This window comes from Cetorhinus maximus, chromosome 11, assembly GCF_964194155.1.
Source record: "Cetorhinus maximus chromosome 11, sCetMax3.hap1.1, whole genome shotgun sequence".
In the NCBI taxonomy this organism is placed as follows: Eukaryota; Metazoa; Chordata; class Chondrichthyes; order Lamniformes; family Cetorhinidae; genus Cetorhinus; species Cetorhinus maximus.
This window is the reverse complement of record NC_135889.1, coordinates 35,229,027-35,252,024: the sequence shown is the minus strand read 5'-3', so window position 1 is coordinate 35,252,024 and position 22,998 is coordinate 35,229,027. Positions and strand designations below refer to the sequence as shown.

Here is a 22,998-nt window from a genome sequence, read left to right as displayed (position 1 = left end):
GAGAGTTTTCCCCTGATTCCCATTGACTCCAATTTTGCTAGGGCTTCTTGATGCCACACTTGGTCAAATGCTACCTTGATGTCAGGGGCAGTCACTCTCACCTCACCTCAGGAGTTCAGCTCTTTTGTCCATGTTTGAACCAAAGCTGTAATGAGGTCAGGAGCCGAGTGGCCCTGGCGGAACCCAAACTGAGCATCAGTGAGCAGGTTATTGCTAAGCAAGTGCTGCTTGATAGCACTGTTGATGACCCCTTCCATTACTTTACTGATGATGGAGAGTAGACTGATGGGGCGATAATTGGGCGAATTAATTTTGTCCTGCTTTTTATGTACAGGACATACCTGGGCAATTTTCCACACAGCTGAGTAGCATTGTAGCTGTATGGGAACAGCTTGACTAGGGGTGCAGCAAGTTCTGGAGCACCAAGTTTTCAGTACGATTGCTGGAATATTATCAGGGCCCATAGATTTGTGAAGAACTTCCTGGTATCAGTCCAAAATGAATTTTCTAATACCTTTTTTGTATTATCACAATTTAACTTAAAATACTATTCCAGATTTACTTTGTCCATACCCTTAACAATCTTGTATAGCTCCACAAAATCACCTCAGACATAAACCTTTCTACCTTCTAAGCCCACTCTGATTCCAAACTGTAGGAGCAGCCTGCAACTTCTCTGCACTACATCCCACACTTGAGCTGAATGCAATTTTAAAGGTGTAATCTGTTCAGAGCACTGAACTGTTTGGTTACTACCAACCTCTGATTTATATTCTATTGTTTTAAATGTAAATGAGGGCCCTGGTTCTTTTTTGCCCAATGTGTTTTCTCTACTCATCTTCTGAAGACAATGAGCAACGTTATGATAGAAGGATTGAATTATTCAATTGCCTTTTTTGTTCATTCATGAGATAAGGGTGTCACTGGTTGGGCCCATTTATTGCCCATCTCCAATTGCCCTTAAGAAGGTGGTGATGAGCTGCCTTCTTGAACCGCTGTAGTCCATGTGGTGTAGGTACACCCACAGTGCTGTTAGGGAGGGATTTCCAAGATTTTGACTGAGTGACAGTGAAGGAAGGGTGATATATTTCCACGTCAGGATGGTGTGTGGCTTGGAGGGGAACTTCCAGATGGTGGCATTCTAATGTGTCTGCTGTCCTTGTCCTTCTAGATGGTAGTGGTCATGGGTTTGGGAGGTGCTGTCTAAGGAGGTTTGGTGAGTTCCTGCAGTGCATTTTGTTGATGGTGCACACTGCTGCCACTGTGTGTCGGTGGTGAAGGAAGTGAATGTTTGTGGATCGGGTGCCAATCAAGCGGGCTGCTTTGTCCTGGATGGTGTCCAGCTTCTTAAGCATTGCAGAAGCTGCACTCATCCAGGTGAGTGGGAGTATTCCATCACACTCCTGACTTGTGCCTTGTAGATGGTGGACAGGCTTTGGGGAGTCAGGAGATGAGTTACTTGTCACACAATTTCTAGCCTCTAACCTGCTCTCGTAGCCACAGTATTTATCTGGCTAGTCCAGTTCAGTTTCTGGTCAATGGTAACCCCCAGGATGTTGCTAGTGGGGTATTCAGTGACGATAATGCCATTGAATGTCAAAGGGATATGGTTAGATTCTCTCTTGTTGGAGATGGTCATTGCCTGGCACTTGTGTGGCACGAATGTTGCTTGCCATTTGTCAGCCCAAGCCTGAATATTGTCCAGGTCTTGCTGCATTTGGATATGGACTGTTTTAAATATAAAAACCAACTTTGGGTGCTTCTGTTACAGAATGACATTCATAGGAAGCACTGATCAGGAAATCGTGGGCCTGTACTTCCTTATTTGCCATTCTTTCAAATGAATGGTTAAAAATGTCAGTGGTTGCGAGCCCACAATTTTCTAACCAATGCTCCCTGTACATACTGCTCCACACCTGGTAGAAGATGTGGTTCTCTGATTCCACATGGATCAGGTGGAAGTTTAGGCTAGTGAATGAGGTTTCAATCAAGTGGACTGCTTTGTCCTCAACAGTGTGGAACTTATTGACTGTTGTTGTAGTTGCACCTGTCCAAGTAAGTGGGAAGTATTCAATCATGTTCTTGACTTGTGCCTTGTAGGTGATGGAAAGGCTTTATGAAGTCAGATGGTGAGCAACACACCACAGAATGCTCAACCTTTGACCTGCTCTACTAGCCAAGTCATTTATTTGGGTCTTCCTGTTTAGTTTTTGGTCAGTGGTTAACCCCAGGATCTTGATGATGGGTGAACTCACTGTGGTAATGCCACTGAATATCATGGGAAGATGGTTAGCTCTCTCATTGGAGATGATTATTGTCTAGCACTTAAGTGGCAAATTACAATTATGTCAAGCATCAACCCAAGCCTAGATGTTTCCCAGGCCATGCTGCATGCAGGAATGATCTGTTTCAATATGTGAGGAATTGTAAAATCATCAACGAACAGGCCCTCATGATAGAAACAAAGTATCTAGTGTATATCTCTATATACAAAGCAGATAATGTAAATGTGAATATATTTTGCAAATTATCATCATGAGGAAATGCAGTTATTACCCTTGAGTTTATTTTCTTTTAGTAAATTATTGGCATTGACTATAGAGGATGATGAATGGGGCTAGACTAAGGCAATGTATAATGCTGCCAATGTAGGGAAAATGTTGGGAGCAAACTTTAGATGAGTTATTATTGGCAGAATGATGCATGTATGATTTTACTGATGGGGTTTAACACAAGATGTTGCTAAATTTAATTGTGGCTCATTGATATATTTTAACACGCTAGTCAGTGCCAACTTGTCGTAAAATGGTTTGTCTGTGTGCTTTGTTTGTTGCTGAAATCTGTTTATGGCACAGTGGATGGTAAATGCTGAGTTGCTCAAATCCCAGAGAGAAACTTGAAACGGCTGCCACAACTGTTTTGCAATTTGTATTTTTATTTTGAGATGCATGCCTTGAATTCAGTAGTAATAAGACCATTGAGTCTTAGATGTTTTTTTACAAAACTAAATTAAACATTTCTTAATAAAAGAAATGGTTTTAAGCACACACATAGGTTATAGATTACTACTATGATAACTCCCAGCTCCCCTAATTAATCTAGCTCCCAGTTACAGCTCCGTTAAGGCAACAGTAAAACAGCATAGATTTCAATAGACCCCGGCAAAGCACACAATACCCTGGACAGTGATGTTTAAAATGAATTCTCTTAGTTTCGGTTCCTAGAGACAGCAGCTTGGTACTTAGAGGGTGGAGGCTTTTCGAACTTGTTGGATCCTAGCATGTCTTCTTCCTTACACATAATCCCATCTCCTTTATACATGTTTTTCCCTTTTTAATGTGAATCCCATTGTTCCAATTTGTCTTTGCAACTTTACTTTTTTCATAATATAAATCTTTCATAGTACTCATATTATCAGTAATCTTTGGGAAAAATAAACACTGTTTAGCTTAGCTTCTCTGTTGGCTAGGTGTAACACCTTACCATATCTTTGAAATTAACAACTCTGGTTTATCTAACCTCACATTCTAAAACTTCAGCCATATTTAAGTATTTAGCCTTTCAAACCTAGTTTCCCTAAAGCACCCAGACCAGCTGTCTGTAATTCAATTAAAACCCACACACAAATACCTACACACAGAGAAACTGTTACTACCCACTATTAACCTACCTTTACAATAAATTACAATAATATTATGAAAATTATTATATTTTCATGATAAATCATAGTATGGTGCAATTCATTATACACACTTGTGTTCTCCTCTATTGCTGCCAAAATAGCTAATTATTTAATTTCTTTGTATTTGAATCTATAATTGTATTTGTTAACATAGCATATGATTCCAACACTTGAAGTTAATTGGAACCAATTACACAATTGTTTAAGCAAGGAGAGTGATATGAAGGTTGAATGAGATTTACTGAATGGGTTAATGATGCTCTTTTCAGTGGCATATTAGTTACCACAAAATGATAGTAGTGCCTTTCTTTGAGATGTACAGAATGTCCCAAGTTCCCTATACAATGATAATGAGTAAATGTGATTCTACTGTACATGCAGCACCCAAATCAGTGAATTACAGCTTCAGAAAGGAACTTGCGCTGTTCATTACATTAACGGGTTTCTCCCATAGTAAACCAGGTCTGAAGCAAGAATGAAAGAGAATTTCAGAGGGTGTAATCAAAGTCAGTTTACCACCTAATGCTAATATTTTTAGATTAATATCTTGTAGAAACTGTTTAGCTTTCATTTAACCAACTTTTTAAACATTTCCAAAACTAAAATGAGGAGCTTTTAAAAATTATTTTAGCAGTTTTTGTACAGGCAGAATTTGGGGCCATTTACAAAATTACTTCCTTGGGAGTGTTCTCTCATACAGACTGTAGCTGTTCCAAAACTATCAATAGGATATTTGAAAGAAAAAATGTTGTTTACAGCCAAATTTTAATATTGTTGCCACTCTCCAGAGATTTTCCTCAGTGAATAGCCTGTTCCCTGGTTGGTTCTAGAACATATTTTTCTAAGAAACTGTCAAAAGTACATTGAGTTCATTCTCCAGCCTACCTTTGCCAATTTGATTCAAACAATCTATACAAAAATTAAAATCTCCCAAGATTACTGCAGTACCTTTCTTCCAAGCCCCGTTATTTCTTGATTTATACTCTGTCCTACAGGGCAGCATAAACTACTCCCACCAGTGATTTCTCTTTACTATTTTGCATCTCCACCCATTCACCTTGATCCTCCAAACCAAGATCATTTCTCACTAGTGTACTGATCTCATCCATTATTAACAGAGCTAACTCACCTTTTCCTTTCTTCCTGTCCTTCCAAAATATCCAATATCGTTGAATATTCAGGTCCCAGCCGTGGTCACTTTGCAACCATGGGCTGAATTTTATGTGCCCCTGGCAGACGTGTTTCCCGTGGGAGGTGGGAAGGGGCATGTAAAATGGGGTGGGCACCCATCCCAACACCTTGTGCCCACCCCAAAGCTCACAACCATAATATGCTTGAAGGGTGGGAGCTGAAATCTGCAGCCTGCCCACCACATTTAAATAAGCAAGTAAGGGTCAATTAGGCTTGTTAATAAGTTAATTGAGCCTGATAATATGCTGCCCATGTTTTAAAACCTTTGGTGTGGGCAGCAGGGTGGGAGCGGGAAGCCTGATTTTTGAACTTAAATTTTTAAAGGGCAGGAAGGAAAGGGAGGTGTTGCTCTTCGGGGGCTGCTCTTTGCCAATCGCAAGGTGGCCCCCCTTAGGTTGAACACCTTCTCTCCTTCCTACCCCCTCCCTCTCTTAAACCCACCACTCCCCTACCACAGCCCTCTCCCTAACCTACCCAAACCCTCCAGGCCCATGCCCTTGGACTTACCTGCTCCGGAGATCCAAGGCTTTGGGTTCCGCTCTTCCCCAGCAGTCCCGGCAGTGGCCACTGATGGCTTCCTGGTGCTCCCAGGACTGACGTAGCTGTCGACCAATCGGATTGGCCAGCAGCTCCAGAGGGCGGGACTTCTACCCCAGTGAGGGGCAGAAGTCCCATTCAGCCCTCGTTAATAAGCCCTGCAGCGCTTTATTACTGCAGGGCGGGTCAGTGTGGAGTGTGGCTCCATGCCAACATGATTTCTGGGCAGGGGAGCATGCCATCTGAACCCCTGTGTTATTCGGCCCCATGGGCAGAATTTTCAGGTTGGTGGACGGGCGTAATCGGCGGGCCTGGGAGCGGCCAGGGAACGGACTACCGACTGTGATAGGCCCCCGATCGCAATTTCACACTGGCTGGCCATTAATTGGAATGGTCACGCTGTCGTGTTGGGGGCGGGAGGAGGGCAGGCGCTGGCATAAGCGCAGGCACAGGGGAGCATGGAATGAAAGCTCCCTGAAGGCAAAGAGCTGCCTCGAGGAGCTGAAGACTTCAAAAGTATTAAATAAAGAATCTAAAACCAAAACAAAAGTGTCACCTGAACATATGCATGATAAAAATTCTGTCCAGAGGTTTTTATTTTTTCAATTTAATAACAGAAACCTCATCCCACTCTTGGATGAAGTTTCATGAAAAATGCAGAGGCCGCCTGGCCGATTCGCCTGTCCGCCATCCGTGAGGCTGCACGGACCACGGAAAGTTGGGGGCAATTACAATTTTAATGGGCATAATTGCCCTCTTAATTGCTTCTGACTTCTGCACACGGCCGCAAACCGAAATATCGCACGAGTGCGGGGTGACATCCAGACATTTGCTGGACATCATCTCACACTATTTTGTGCTTGAGAGAGTTGGGTGCACACCCGCATGCTGACCTGAAAATTCTATCCCATGGCCTGAATTTTTCAGTCTGTGTGTGGGGGCAGGCCCGACACGCTGGCACGTAAAATGACGCGCGATGACGTTGGGCGTGAGTCCCGACATCATCGCTCTGTCTTGCCATGTTTCGTTCGGCAGACACGCGCCAAAGTCGGCTGCGCACCCACCAATATTTAAACAGCCTATTAAGGCCATTAAGGAAGTAATTAAGGTCATTGTTTACGCTGCCCGTCCAACCATATGGTTGGTGGACAGGTGAAAAGGCCAAGTGGCCTTCACGTTTTTTAGGAAACCTTGTCCACGAGCAGGATGAGGTTTCCTAAAGCTTTTTCTGAAATATAAAAACAAGCCCCATCTCATGTGACACAGTCACATGAGGGGACATGTTTCATTAAATTTTTGATCCATTTATTGATTTATTTCAAAAGCTCCGTGCCTCAGGGAGATTGAAGCGCTCTTTCGCGCACAAGGGTGCTGGCCCTAACTCTCCCTCCCTCCCCCTGCCTGCACAGGTAGCGCTGAGCGCCAACGCTTACGTCTGACGCTGGGTGGGCCTTAAGTGGCTCGCCTGTGTAAAATGATGCCAATGTGGGTGGCAGTCGGCTCCGTGACCACCCCCGCTCACTCCTGCTGAGCCCGCCCGCTAACTGCAAAATTCAGGCCCATGTTTCTGTAATGGCTATCATACCATACACATTTATTTCTATTTGTGCTCTCAATTCATCCATCTTGTTATGAATACTGTGTGCATTCAAATTAAGAACCTTTGATCCTGTCTTTTTACCATTTCTCCCTACTCTGACCTGTTTTGCTGGTGCACTCATATTTGTTAGCTCTAACCCTTCCTCTCACACTCTGGTTATCATTTCCTGAATTGTCTCCCTGCATTTATTGCCTTGTTCTTCTTCAACTTTTCAAATCTCCCCTCATGTGAACCCTCCCACCCTACAACTATTTAGTTTAAAGCCCTCTCTGCAGCCCTAGTTATACAATTTGCCAGGGTTTGAAGGTCATCTGAAAGGTACAGCTCCCTCCTTCCCCAGTACTGGTGCCAGTATCCTATGAATCAAAACCCATTTCTCAACACCATCTTTGAGCTATGCATTCAACTCTCTCATGTAATTTACCCTATACCAATTTTCTCACGGCTCAGGTAATAATCCAGAGATTATTACCTTAGTGGTTTTGCTTTTTATTTTAATCCCTAGATGTTCATGTTCCCATAACAGGACCTCTTTCCTAGTTCTACCTATGTCATTGGTAGCCAGGTGAACCACAACTGAAGCACTCTTTTGTGCATAAGAGTGCTGGCCCCAGCTCTCCCTCCTTCCCCCTGCCTGCACAGGTAGCGGCTACAGAGCACTCTGAGGGGGAGGGTGGAGGTCCATATCAGTGCCAATGTCAATGGTAGAAGGAGGGATGAGGTCTTGCAGGCAGATTTTAGGGAACTGGTTGGCTGAGGAATTTAAATACAATTAATTAATAAATCTGGAATAAAATGCTAGTTACTGCTTGCTAATAAGAACCTTTGATCCTGTCTTTTTACCATTCTCACATAATTTACCCTATACCAATTTTCACGGCTCAGGCAGTAATCCAGAGATTATTACCTTAGTGGTTCTGCTTTTTATTTTAATCCCTAGAGTTCATGCTCCCATAGCAGGGCCTCTTTCTTAGTTCTACCTATGTCATTGGTAGCCAGGTGAACCACAACAACTGGATTCTTACACTCCCACTCCAACTCCCTCTCCAGCCCTGTAAAGATATTCTTAATCCTGGTACCAGACAGGCAACACAGCCTTCAGGACTCATGGTCTCAGCTATAGAGAACAGTGTCTATCCCCCTAATCGTACTGTCCCCTACTACAACTACATTCCTTTTTGTTACCCCGACTTGAATGGCCCTCTGCACCATGGTGGCCTGGTCAGTTTGGTCATTCTCTCTGCAGTCCCTGCTCTCCTGCACAAGCTACAAGAACTCTGAACCTGTTGGAGACAAATGCAGGGGCTGAGACTCCTCCATTTTTACTTTCCAGATTCCCATACCTGCCTTACTTACAGCCACACCCTCCTCTCTTTGATCACAAATCAAATCAGAAGTGCCTAGCCTAAGAGGTGTACCTGCCTCCTGGAACAAGGTGTCGAGATAACTTTCTGACTCCCTGATGCATTGCAGAATCCGAAGCTTGGACTCCAGCTCATCACTCAGAGCCGAAGTTCCTCGAGCTGCAGACATTTGCTGCCAACATGGTTACTGTGGATGACACAGGTGTCCACCAGCTCCAGTATGCTACAGTTGCAACACAGCAACCTGTCCTACCATCATTATTTTGTTTTATTTAATGAATTAGGTTTCAAGTTTAGAAATATTAGTCAATGGCCAGAAATTTCCCCCCGTTGTGGGGGTTGTGTGGGGCATGCGGAGGCGTGCGGGGGCGGGCGCGAACCCGATCGGGGTCCACGCTGCCATTTTACACAGGCAGGCCAATTAAGGCCCGCCCATCATGACACGTGCCCAGAAGCACTGAGCACTTCCTGTGCGCGCGGGGGAGGATTCCCTGAGTGGTTCCCTGTGCTCTTTTGTGCATGCGTGTGAAAGAGCGCAGAGATCTCCCTGAAGCACGGAGGAGCCTCAAGGAGATTTGTTTAAGTTATGGAAATTTGAATGAAGGTGGGAAAAAAATTTAAGGACATGTCCCCTCATGTGAAACTGTCACATGGGCTGGGACATGTCCATTATTTATTTCAAAAATTTTTATTTGATCTATAAATCCTTCATGAAACCTCATCCCGCTCGTGGATGATGTTTCATGAAAAATGCAAAGGGTGCCTGGGCTCTTTGCCTGCCCACCAACCTTAAGGTTGGATGAGCAGCTCAGTTAATTAATTTAATTACTTTTTAACAGGCCTTAAGACAGTTTGGCTTGCGTGCAGCCAAGTCGGCTGTGTGCCCGCCGACCTGAATATCTGAATGACACACCGTGACATCGGGACACCCGCCCGATGTCACTGCACATCATTTTACGTGTTGGCGAGCGGGCCCCGCCCCCTGCTCGCCAACGGGAAAATGCTGCCCAATGGTTTTCCATTGAGTTTAATCCAATTTAATGAACTACTAATATATTCCTGGTAACAGTTAAAACTACTGCCCTAGGTTAGAGAGAGAAATAAAAACTTAAAACACACCAATCACCTACCTGCTCACCTATTTAATGCTTCTGGGCTTCAGCTATCAGATCTCGCTGTCCTCGGCTTCCTCTCTCGGACCATTCCTTTTTTGTAAAAGACCAAATTCTTTTAACTGCACCAAATTCCCCAAGTTAAACACTTGACCTCGCTTTGCTCAGACAAAGATGCATCTTCAAACTAATTGCGTTGTGAGTCTGCTAAAGGTCCTGTATTTACACTGGCTCAGTTTCCAGTGACCTGAAAGAGCTACTGCTGGCTAGGGAACCAGTTCTAACTAGCTACCTAATTAACTATGCAGCGGCCTCTCAGGAGGGGAGTTTGTTTTTCACTGACAAACACAGAAAGAAACTATAAGTTACTATTACAGTTTAGTTAAATGCTAAATGCAAAGAAAAGCTGCACCTTTGTGCTACTTCTCGCTACCAACCTTTTGTTCCGTTTACTAAATCTTCTGCCCTGTCTGTTTCCTCTCATCAGTTATTTGTCTCATTCATTTCCGATCACTAAATCAAGCAATACTTCTTTCTTTAATAAAAACAAAAATTTCTGGAAATATTCAGCAAATCAGGTGACATCTGTTTAGAGAGAAACAGAGTTAATATCTCAGATTGATGACCTTTCAGCAACGCCAATGACGGGCTTCCAATCAGCATAGTATATGATTTTGCAGGGAACTTGGAGGTGTTGGTGTTCCCGTGCACCTGTTGTCTTTGGCCTTCCGAGTGCCAGATCTCTCAAGTTTGGAAGGTACTGGCAAAGATGCATTGGCAGCTTGTTGCAGTGCATCTTGTCAGTGGTACAGATTGCTGCCGCTTTGTGCCAGTGGTGGAGGGTGTGAATGTTGAACATGGTGTATGGGGTGTCAACCAAATGGGCGATTTGTCCTGGCTGATATTGAGATTCTTGAGTGTTGTTGAAGCTGAACACAGTCAAGAGTATTCATCACACTTGAGAGGTGAGTTACACCTTGCAGAATAGACAGTCTCTGACAGTGTTCATGTGGCTGGTAAATTAAGTATGTGGTGAATGGTGATACCCAGGCAATAGATGGTAAAGGACTTGACAATGGTAATGCTGTTGAATGTCAAGAGGAGGTGGTTAGACTCTCTCACTTGTTGGAGATGGTCACGGCCTAACACTTGTGTGGTACGAATACTCTGTCACATAGCAGCCCAAACCTGAACATTGTTCAGGTCTTGCTGTATTTGGGTGCAACTTATTCAGTATTTGAGAAATTGCAAATGGAACTGAACACTGTGCAATCACCAACAAACTTCCCCACATTTAACCTTAAGATGGAAGAAAGGTCATTGTTGAAACAGCTGAAGATGGTTGGACCTAGGACACTACCCTGAGGAATGCCTGCAACAATGTCCTGGGGGTGATATGATTGGTCTCCAACAACCACAACCATCTCCCTTTGTGCTTGATATGCCTATCTAGTGGAGAGTTTTCTCTCTGATTCCCATTGACTCAGTTTTACTTGGGTTTCTTGATGCCACATGTGGTCAAATGCTGTCTTGATGTCAAGGGCAGTCACTCTCACCTCACTGCCGGAATTCAGCCCTTCGGCCATGTTTGGACCAGGGCTGTAATGAGCTTAAGAGCCAAATGGCCTTGGCAGAACCCAAACTGAGCATTGGTGAGCAGGCTGATGAGTAATTGCACTTGATTGCACTGTTGATGACACCTTCCATCACTTTGCTGATGATCGAGAGTAGACTGAAGGGGCAGTAATTGGCCGGGTTGGATTTGTTCTTTTTGTGACAGGACATACCTTGGCAATTGCATACTTTGTTGGGTACAACTTGGCTAGAGCTGTGGCCACTTCTAGTGGACAAGTCTGCGGCCTTTGCCACCACAGCTGGGATGTTGTCCAGACCCATTGTCTTTACTTAATCCAGTGCCCTCAGCCGTTCCATGATATCACATGGACTGTTTGGAATTGGCTGAAGACTGGCTTCTGTGATGATGGGGACTGCAGGAGTGTGCCACAAGGTTACAGATTGTGATGGAGTAAATTCTGCTGCTACTGATGTCCCACAGTGCCTTGTGGATCACCAGTTTTGAACTACTGTATTTGTCCTGAATTATCATTCTCAATTATTTGGCACAGTGATAGTGGAGGGCGTCTTCACAGTGTTAAGACGAGACTTTGTCTCCCCAAGGAGTTGTGTGGTGTTTACTCCTACCAATACTGTCATGGACAGGTGCGCCTGCGACATGTAGATTGGTAAGGATGATGTTAAGTATGTTCTTCCTTCATGTTGGTTCTCTCACCACCTGACGCAGGCCCAGCCTGGCACAAACTGGGGCCCTCTTGGTGATTAATCCTGAAGTACCCCAACTAGAGTACACTCTCAGTGGTTCTACTAAGTGGTGTTTGATATAGAGGAGTACTGAATCATCAGCGGAGGGAGGGCAGTAAGTGAGGTTCCCTTACCCAAGTTCGACCTGATGCTTTGAGACTTTATTGGAAATGGAGACAATGTTGCAGATTCCCAAGGTCACTCTCTCCTGACTGATGGCAGGACAGGACATATACAGGCCTGGTGATGGAGGCATTTTGAACATTGGCTGTAAGGTATGGTTCTTTGAATATGCCTATGTCAGATTGCTGCTTGACTAATCCTTGGGACAGCCCTCCCAATTTTGGCACAGCTGCCCAAATGTTAGTGAAGAGGGTTTTGCAGGGTTGACTGGGCTGGGGGTGCCTTTGTTATATCCAAATCCAATGTTTAGGTCAATGTCAAACAATCTTTCTGGTTTTAATTTTATACATTTTTATAGTAGTCTAGTACAACTGAGTGGCCTGCTAGGCCATTTCATCAGGCAGCTCAGAGTTAACCACAATGCTGGGTTCTGTTTTTATGATATTCTTCACATTTAATATTTCTGTGAGTTATTTTCCTTGAACATTTTAATTATCTTGAAAAAACAAGTCAAATCAATATATCTTTTTCAATTCAACAGACAGCAACTTTGTTCTGGGAAATGCTCAGGTATTGAACGTGTATCCAATAGTGTACTGCTCGGATGGATTCTGCGAACTGACTGGCTATGCCCGAGCTGAACTCATGCAGAAGAGCTGTGCCTGTAAGTTTCTCTATGGAGTAGAAACCAATGAAGCCATGAAAATCCAGATCCAAAAAGCACTGGATGAGAAGCGCGAGTTCAAGACTGAACTGATCTTCTATAAGAAGAGTGGTGAGTCAACTAAATTAAATTCTTTTTCACAAAGCTTACTACTTTGTATTTTAAAATACACTTCTTTTCTTTCTCCCAGTTGCCTTTTTGCTCTTTACCCCTTCTCCACCCAGTTGTCACCTGTGCTACATGTCATTCCTCACTGACATAATGGTCCTGATATTAACAGGGGGATGCAGGGGAGATCGAAACCTACTAAAGAATTGTCAAGGCCTGGGCATGGAGGCTCTGGCGATTTTAATATCAGGGCCTTGTTAACCTATTTAGCTTCACAATCCCCTGCTCCACCTGCCCTGATCCTCCATCGCCATTACAACCCGGAAGGAAAATAACAGTTCGGACCAGTGCTCTTATTTCCCAGTTTTTACAGGTATTCCAATTTAAGGTATACAAGACCAGTTTAGACCAGTATTCTTATTTCCCAACTTTTACTGTTTTTTCCTTCTGGGAATGACCCTATTCTGGTTTCAATGCCTTTGTGGAATATCTAAAACCTGCCATATCCGACCCTCCTGCATCTTATCCGGAAACTTGAAGAATGAAATATTTAGCATTTTGGATGAAAAATCCCAATAGGACGTAAGAGTTCCCATTGGGTTATGCCAAAGCCTTCAAGTTGATTGTTCCGGTTTCATTCTTCTCAAGCTGTGCATTAATTCACTGATTTTTTTTGTTGTTGTTGGTATCATATGTATCAACTGCCCAGAATTTCAACCACTGTGTCATCAACTTACATTTCTTTGGGGCAGTTTGTGTAACAGAATGGCTTCTCAGAGTGCTTTGCAATGGATTGGGAAAAAAAGGATAAGAAGAAGAGAAGGGTTAAGTTATTGACATCACTGTGGGAAGAAGTATCGTTAAGATGGTTTTGAAAGTAGAAGAAAAGATGACAAAGCAGATGTGTTAAGGGAGGGAGTTGCAGAAGGTGGGGGTCATGGTGTCTGAACAAACAGCTGCCAATGGTGGAGGGGGGTAACTGTAAACAAGGAGTCAACCAATGCAGGAGAAGCAGGTCACGGAGGGAATATGAGTGCAGGAGATGGCTGAGATTGGGTAAGACAACACGAGGATGGATTTAAAGAAGTTTGTTAGCTAGAGCCAGCTGAGTACAGAGGTGCTGAATGTACAGCTCAGAATGTAGGCTGCAGCATCCTTATATGAATTGAAGTCAAATCAAGAAAGCTGGCAAGAAAAGTGTGCAGAGAAATAGAATCTGGAGGGGATAACAGCATTGAACTGCAATGTAGCAATACAGAGCAAGAGATAAGGACAGGGATGGAAAGTATTTGAGAGCTGGAAGAGGGTGATTTTTGATACAGATCATATTGTGAGCTGAGGGGCGTGATGAGAAAGTGGAGCTCGGATAGAGCAGCATTTCAGGGATTTGTACTTCTTTGGCTCAGCCTGAAGCGGCAGCCAGTGGGTGCACTAACCTGATTGGAGAGATGACAGTTGACAGCAGCAAAATCCTGCGCTTCATATTTGTTCCTGCATGCCATGTTTTAGTCAGCCGCCAGACAGAAAAGTGTGCATTTATTTCATGCTGATATATTCAATCAGATGATTATTATTGATATGGTTACTTAGTGGTAAAGAGGCCTGGTGTATTTTAAGGCTCTAAGTTGGTCACTGGATTGAAGGATTAATCCTTTGGAGGTGGAAAAATCAAGAGGAGTGGTGACTGTTTTAAACAGAAGAGAAAGCTTCAATCATTGGTTATGCCCCCATGTCCCTTTGAACAGTTACTGAACAATCTCTGAGTAACTGTTATTTTGACAATCTCTGCCTTGTAGCCCTGTTTCAAAAGCAGCTCGAGCCACCTCCTCAGCAATGTCCACACCCATGTCTTTCTGAATGGGGAAGTGCAGGACACAGCGGGCTGCAGTCAGCTGGATGGAGCATATTGCAGGGCAGTACACAAGGCAGCAAAAATATCCCTTATATGATCTCAATTGTCCTTTTGATCGATGGTCTGTTAAAGAGATTTTCCCTGGAGCAAACCTCTGCTGCTGTTTGTCCATGGGAATAGGGGGTGCATGTCGCCACTCACAAACCAACCATTGCCATGACTTACTTCCTTGAGGAACTCTGCGAGGGAAGAATTCTGATGGATGAATGCATCATTCGTAATTCCAGCAAATCTCACCTAATGTATGTTGGCATTGATTTGTGTATTTAGGGAGTGGAAGAAGCTCTTTCTACTGAGTGGGACAACTGAATGAGATCTGAAAACAACATAGGTGCTACCTATCGCATCTTGAATCTTGGGGAAAGTTTTCAAGATCGGAAACTGCTCACTCCTGCTGATCTCAGCTAATCAAGAGAACAGCCTATTTGTATTACCGATTCTAATTTATTCCAAGTGCACTTTGAGTGCACATTCAGGAAACTTGGTCTGCAGAACCACTGGCTGTCATTTTCTGATATGTCAATTACCTAGATGGGAACACAGTAAATAAATGCAGAAACGGTTAAATTTATTAGAGAATTCCGGGGGTGGGGGAGATGATTTGTGGTGAAAAAAATGACAGAACTGGCTTTTGCCACAGTTAGCTATTTGGGAAAATTACTTGCTATACAAAAGGAAATGCTGAAACTGGTGTGGAATTTCAGGGTTGGCGAATTAGCTTGTGTTTATTTTAAAAGAAAATGCCTCTCATACTGATCCAAGATCAAATATGTGCCCATCAGTTAACCCCACTGAACACTGTGTTCTAATCCATTTTCCAGAAGGATTATGTTAACTATATCCAACTAACATGAGCTATCATTAAAATACCAGTTGAACATAGTGCTAACTACAGGCTACCAAATATACACAGGTAACTAACATTAAGCAAGCATGTTAGCCCTCTCCAGAATATGGATCCCAGTATATGCTACAAGCCAGGTGCCTTTCTTTTATACATTGATATATGAAAAGCTGTCAGGTAATGATTAGATCCATCTAAATGAACAATAATGTCACTCAATTCCTTTGTTGTGAGGTCCTTTGATTTTTTTTTTCGTGTATCCTGTCTAATGGAAATACCAATTAAATAAGTTTCAAAGCATTGTATATTTTATTAGCCTTTGAACAGATTCCTTTACCTGGAGCTGAGTGACCTATGATTTATTTTACTTTGGTCGCAATCTGTGAGGCTCTTAGCTGCCACTCTTGCTTTGAAGTGTTGGAATTGCCAGTGAATCGAGGTCATGTGATCAAAGTGATTGGCTCCACATCAAAGTGACATAAACTCCTATATCTTAGGTGGATATCTTAGGTTGCAACTCAATGGAACACTCTGTAAAAAATGAGGCTTCCATTTTGGATGGCAAAGGAAGAAACTTAAACTGCAGGTCCAGACAACTCTTGTACATCACCCACTTCCTCCACCCCACCATGGGCAGCTTAACTTGGTCCCATTTGACCAAACTTTTGGTCACCTGTCTGAGTGCTTCTTCTTTGACACAGTATCAAATTTTGTCTGACTAAGCCCCTATGAAGCATTTTGAGACATTTTACTTGCTTAAAACCATACATATTTTTGCTGATGCTTGTGAGGATGGGAATTTCATGGTCTGGACTCATAAATTGTCTGTAAACGGAAAAACACAATTAGCACAAATACTTCAGCTCATTGTCACTGATCCATATTTGTACAGCACTTAAAACCTTTCATTCCTTGATATGACAGGGCTGAACATTTAGAAATTCATGCGCAGTTACAACAAATGACTGACCAAGGAGGCCGGGAGATGGCCTGAAATTTGGTCTCATCTAAATAATCTGGACAAGTTGCCTCCACAGCCAGCTTATCATTCTGCAACACCAAATTTCAGGTGCCCACCTTGCCAGCAGAAGCTTCAAGTAAATGCCAATGGGATGAAATAGCCAAGATTGCAAACAGTAGGAGTCCACATAAAAAAATGTTTATTATGATTTTTTAGCCACTTGATAGTACAAAACTTGAGTATTGTTGCAAAAAGAGACATTATTTGTGGACAATTCGCAAGAATACCAAATGTAAGGGGAACAACAATTTATATTATATGTGAAGAGAACTGATTGGTTGGCAAGTGGATTGGTAGAGGCATTGCTATGGAGAATACACCAGTTGATGGTGACTGACAGTTAAATGCCAAGCATTGTTTGACATTTAAACAGGCAGCATAACTGATTGGTTAAGGCATTGTCCTGAGGAATGAACCAGCAAATGGTTGTCACTTATTTTGTTTAGCTGAAATAGGTACAATGTGTGTACATGTTCTTTCTGTCTGCAAAGGACAGGACCCTATGTCTTAATATATGTAGCATCTAATACACAAATGCACCACACTGCAAGCCCTACTAACAATCTTAAATTGATTGTCATCATAATTCTTAGCACACTGAGGGTTATCTAGCAAATGTTGTCCAGTCGTGGAATCACATCTAATGTTGGACACTGGTTTTTGGGTTTTTCAAACACATGCTGGTTGGATACGGTCTGTACATTGCCAGTTGCACACAGCGGAAGAGACATGCAGTTTGGTACAATCCGCCCACCAGTCTTTGGGACATACATACCTAGCATCACACTGGCACTGAAATTCATATTCCACATTACTCATTTGTGATAGGTAGAACGTCTTTTTGGCTTGACAGCAGCATCCTGTTAGTGGCGAATACCATATGTGTTGCTACTGCATAGTAGCAGCGTGAAATAGCTAGTTTCACTTGTTGCTCAAATTTTTTAGATACCTTTCCCTTTCAGGGTAATCTGAGGTAGACTGGGCACTTTTCAGGGCCAAAAGTGATGGCCTTAGGCCCGATCATGAATTTACGTGACATACAGCACAAAACGATCTGATCAGGGTAGACATTATCCCACAGGGTGTCTTTGATGCACACTATTTCAGCATCAAGTTTGCATGGTGAGCAAATGTCTTGGGTCCTATTTACCAGGTTGCCAATAAGACCAATCTTATAGTGCATGGAACTGTAAGAATCCCAATGCATATATTGACCACTGAAGGTCGGCTTATAGCGAACCACCTGGCAGATCATTTTGCACTGTGTATCATGATATACAGATAATTAGTATTGCTAATTAGCAATTCTAATTCTAGAAGCTACATATATTAATACACAGGGCCCTGTCATTTGCAGACAGAAGGAACAGGTACACACATTGTTTCAGCTAAACAAAATAAATGACAGCTATTCGCTGGTTCATTCCTCAGGGCAATACCTTGACCAATCAAAATTAAGCTGCCTGGTTTAAATTTCAAGCAATGTTTGTCAGTTAACTGTCAGTCATCATCAACTGGTGTATTCTGCATAGCAATGCCTCTACCAATCAGAGTCCACTTGCCAACCAATCAGCACTATCCCCACATATAGTATAAATTGTTGGTTCCCTTTACATTTGGTATTCTTGGGAATGGTCCTGATGAGCGCAAGACAAAAAATCTCTTTTTTTCAGCGATATGATTTTTTACTGATCTTTTTGATGATGACCTCTTACTCAGACATATTCCTACTAGCAAGATCCTACCAGCTTGCTTTTCTTGGCCAGTCTAATTTCCCAGAGGGTTCCCTAAAACAGGTGAAAGACCCCCTCACTAACACATTTGAGAGCTATTTTAGATGGCCTGAGAAATGGTTCAACACAATTTCAGGTTCAAGTGTCCTTAGGGTGCATTACTTGCGCTGGTACAATTTCTAAGCCTTACTGTTGCTGTAAAATCTGGTCAAGTCCAGCAGGAAAATACAAATGTACAGTTTTCTGTGCTTTTGAAAGTAAACCAAAGACACTAGGGGTGGAATGGTCCCAGATTTGCACAAAGTGCAATAGCGGGCGGGAAAGATGTAATTTTACCCACTGGCCGCAATGGCGGCTTTTCACCGTATCGTCCAGTTCCCGCCTCATTAATTGTGCAGCCACAGGAAATACGTTGTCTCGCTGGCAGGTGGCCTCCGATTTGCCCATCATGCAATTACCTTGCCATTTCCTCACGCAGGGCACCACATTTCAACTGCAGCCACATGCACACCTCTCAATGCTTGCAGCCCAGGACTGTTCCAGTGAAGACATGGCCCCAAAAGGCAAGAAGAGTGCAGCTCCCCCAATTCAGTGACACATTCCTGGGAAGCCTTCTGGATGCCGTGGAGGCCTGCCATGATATCCTCTACACCCGTCCTGACTGCAGAAGGCCCATCAATTTCACCACTCTGGCTTGGGAGACGGTTGCAGAGGTGGTCAGTGCCAATGCTGCACAGAATAGGTCAGTCATCCAGTGCAGAAAATGAATGAATGAGCTCATCCTTGGCGCCAGAGTAGGGCAACCATCTCATCACTCTAAATACACACACTCACAAGCCCATCACACATTCACCTGCATCTCACTCACTGCCAGCTCAAAGGACATCACCGCTCACTCTCTCACACACGTCCTCACATCTTCATCTGGCCTCATCTTCTCTGGAGACTGCCTCCTCAGCCCTCACCATCTTGAGGCCACTTGCACAGATTTACATGTGCCCCCACACACATACTCTGGGATACCCCCGTTCCCAGTACAGCCCTCGCCCTGCAGCCTCTTGCCTTGCCTGAGGCCACTTCTCCCCCTTCCCCAAGCATGTCCTAGCCCTGCAGCCATTGAAAAGCCTCATGGCTGATCTGGTAAGTAGAGACCTGCCCGTGAGCCCCCTCTAAAACTGAGGTGATGCTGCCTGCGAAGCCTGGTGCTGATGACCGCGAGTGCTGCCCGAAGCAAGGTAGGCAAACAAACCTCGAAGTCCCGAGCGAATTGCAGCTTGCCAGGTGCACGTTGCTTATGTAGTTCTGAAACACATCAGTGTGATTGCATGCCGACATACCCTGATGATCCAGCATGGGGAATGATTCTGGTGAATGGGCTTATAATGACATGCTAAAGTATTGAAATTAGATTCCCGACATGCGGTGCAGGAAACGCAGCACACCATTGACGGGTGGAGCAGACAATCACAAACTGGTTTCACAAGGGTGTGAAACTGATTTTTGGCCTTCGCAGCATATTGTCCCCCTCCCCCCTGCCATGACGCCTGTGTTCAATGGGGCCGGGTAATTCTGGCCTTAGGTGTTGACTATTAGCAGAGAAAAAAGGACTTTTATCTAGTATGACCACATCGCTTGAGATGTTTCAAAGTTCTTCTCACCCAATTAATTGCCTTTTGAAGTATATTCATTGCAATTTTATTACAGCCAACAAGGAATCTGTGCACAGTATTGGAAAATATTGTATTTTCCTGTGAGCTGCCATTATTGTCAACGCTTCCAAATGATTTATAGAAACATAGGGCTAGAAATGTACTTTAGTTTGTATCATGTGGAATTAAACAGTAGTGAAAAAAGTGCATTTAACAGTTGCTTGGTAGCTCAGGCCTTGAATAATGCTGAAAAGAGAGACATGTTGCTGAAGCTTTTTTTTTTGCAGTTAGCAGGACAAATGCAAGAATACCAAATTTCAAACAATCACAACAATTGATATAACAGGAGAAAAGGGTGTTGATTGGTTGGAGTGTAACAAGTGTATGTATTTATTTATTTATTACACAACGTGTATTTATTTATTACACAACTTGTATTTATTTATTAAAGGATTGCTTAGTTAAATGAAATGACCGAGTTTACATTCCTCCAATTACACAAAATGTACCCAGCCCACCCCACCAAAAGAAAATATTAGAAATGATTGTCCTGAAATTTTTTCTATATTGAGACCTTTTTTTAAATTCCACCCTGGGAGAACTCTGGAAGACACTGGGCACAGATCCTGTAGTGTCACCTTTAATGTGACACTCTGAGGTTGAGGCCTATAGAGGAATACAAAAAGTACAATACTGGTGATCTAATTATATGACTCTGCATCCAGCTGTACTGCATGGTGCTCACTCATTTGTCCTTCCTTCTTTATCAGCAATCTGGAGAAGCCTTCCGCTATTGCAAAGAGGCAGGGATGAATTGCTGTGTTTCTTTTTAATGTTAAGTAGCTCTCCACCTTTGTAACAACCCATCCAGGAGATCCCAACTACCGCACTAATTTCATGAAATGTTCAGTGTTCAATTAAGTCCACACAAGATCGCCCAATTAAGAGCTGCTCAACGGGAACACAGTTTCACCCAGCAGTTAGCCTGAGGCTTGGTTCAAATAGGGGAACCACCAGTACCCACCCAGAAGAAAAAAACAATTTGGACCAGTCTTATTTCCCAGGTTTTAACCGGTGTTCCATTTCAAGATATACAAGACTAGTTTGGACCCATATTCTTATTTCCCAGTTTTTACTGTTTTCTTCCTTCTGGGTGGTTGTGACATCACAGACCCTATGTGCACAATACATGACACCAGATAATCTTCTAGTGTTAGACTGACAGGGGGGTGACACAAGCCCAGCAGTTTCCTTTCTATACTTCACACTACACATTTTCTGTTATTACTATCAGGTAAGCCATTGCATCAGGAATCTGGCTGAAATTATAGCCTAGCTTTCTTGGGTCTGGTTCACTTGTTCATTCTGAAGAATCTGTATTAAGGTAGCACGTTTAAAAACGCAATATCCTCATGAGTAAAAATGTTTCCAGTGAAAACGCCTTTTTAAATTCTTTTCCCAAACAAATATGAAGGCGGGAATCACATCAATTCATCATGTGATTTGCATGTAAAGTTATGATGCTTATGCTGAAAATGGCATGTGGAATTTTTCTCTTCCCCCACAAAAAGCATTTGCTAAACACTTTTTCTCATTAAGCAGTGCTGCTTTGAGACCTGTTCACTTATTCTTTCAATCACTTTTTATTTAGTCATTCCACAAGCACAAATTCGGTTAACCTTGGTTACCCAGAGTGACTGAATGCTGTGTTTGTTTTTGAACACCCCCTAATATGCAGTGAGGAGTATTAATTATTGATGGTGTCCAGTTGTGACTAGACAACCATGCTGTGACTTACTATGATATGCCGATTAACGGGAAGCATTCCCTCTTCAAATCTTGCTTCTTTCTAAGAATAAGTATTGTCAATTGCCTCGACTAAAGAACGGCGCCCCAGGCATTAAAATCCAAATGACAAGTAGATTTAAGGACATTAAAGATGGCACTTATTTTGAAACAATTTATCTGGAAGTCAAGTGGTGACCTTTCTTAAATATTTTAATAACTCAACACGCTAGAGCAGAAGCAGGATCAAATACAGGATGATGTAATTGAGAAGTCCCTTGAAATCTAAAAGATTAGCCAGAACAATTTAGACCTTAAAATGCTTCCATAATTTACTCTGCACAATCTGTGCCTTCAGAGTACACTACAGAGCTCTGTCAATGAGCTAAAAGGGCTGCTGTTGCCACTACCGTGAAATTGTACTGCAAAAGCTCCAACTCGGATTGGAGGCTCGCAGTGGATTGTTAACATTGATATGAGACAATAGCTCCTTCCCCAGCCATTCAGATAAAAAAAATGGGGCTCACTGAGAAATTTTGTCTGATAACACTATTGTAAAGCACCTTGAGAAATATCATTGCATTGAAAGTGCTATATAATTGCAAATTGTTGTTTCTTTTACTCGTTCATGGGATATGGGCATTGCTGTCATGGCATATTTATTGCCCACCCCTAATTGCCTTTGAGAATTAGCCAGAGTGGATTTGTCCTGCTTTTTTGTGGCAGGACATATCTGTGCAATTTCCCACATTGTTGGGTAGATGCCAGTGTTGCAGCTGCTCTAGAACAGCTTGGTTAGGAATATAGCTAGTCCTGGAGCACAAATCTTCAGTACTACAGGCGAGATGTTGTCAGGCCCTGACAACAAAGACTTTTCTGTACCCAGTGTGCTCAGCCATTTCTTGATATTATATGGAGTGACTTGAATTGGCTGAACACTGGGATCTGTGATGAAAGGCACCTCAGGAGGAGGCCATTATGGACCATCCACTCTGCATTTCTGATTGAAAATGGTTGTAAACACTTCAGCCTTATCTTTTGCACTGATGTTCTGGTGTTCCCCCGTTATTGAGGATAACATTGCTATATTAATCTTGGAGGCCATGTACTTTATGACATCCACCTGCAATGCAGTCTCTTACTATAGGTAAATCAGACATGATTCCATTTTTAATTGAAATTGTTCCTATGGGTCGTAAGTGATAACAGTACTGCTGGAATCCACGACAGGTTCAACCTTGTGCTGATCACTATAAACCCAATTAAATTGTAATCTCACAAAGGAGGAACTAGATTCAAGTCCCTGAACTCATTACAACACTTTTATGCTATGTGGCTTATTGTTTAATTTATC

The 22,998-nt window shown here is 42.9% G+C and overlaps 1 protein-coding gene across 1 annotated transcript in view; it reads left to right on the top strand.

Moving 5' to 3' along the window:
• LOC144686980 (voltage-gated delayed rectifier potassium channel KCNH8-like) overlaps positions 1-22,998 on the top strand; it is an 801,058-nt gene that overhangs the window by 273,922 nt on the left and 504,138 nt on the right. Inside the window, exon 2 of the mRNA XM_078552818.1 lies at positions 12,470-12,703. Coding sequence (XP_078408944.1) covers positions 12,470-12,703 — 234 coding nt within the window. The remainder of the gene's footprint in view (positions 1-12,469; positions 12,704-22,998) is intronic.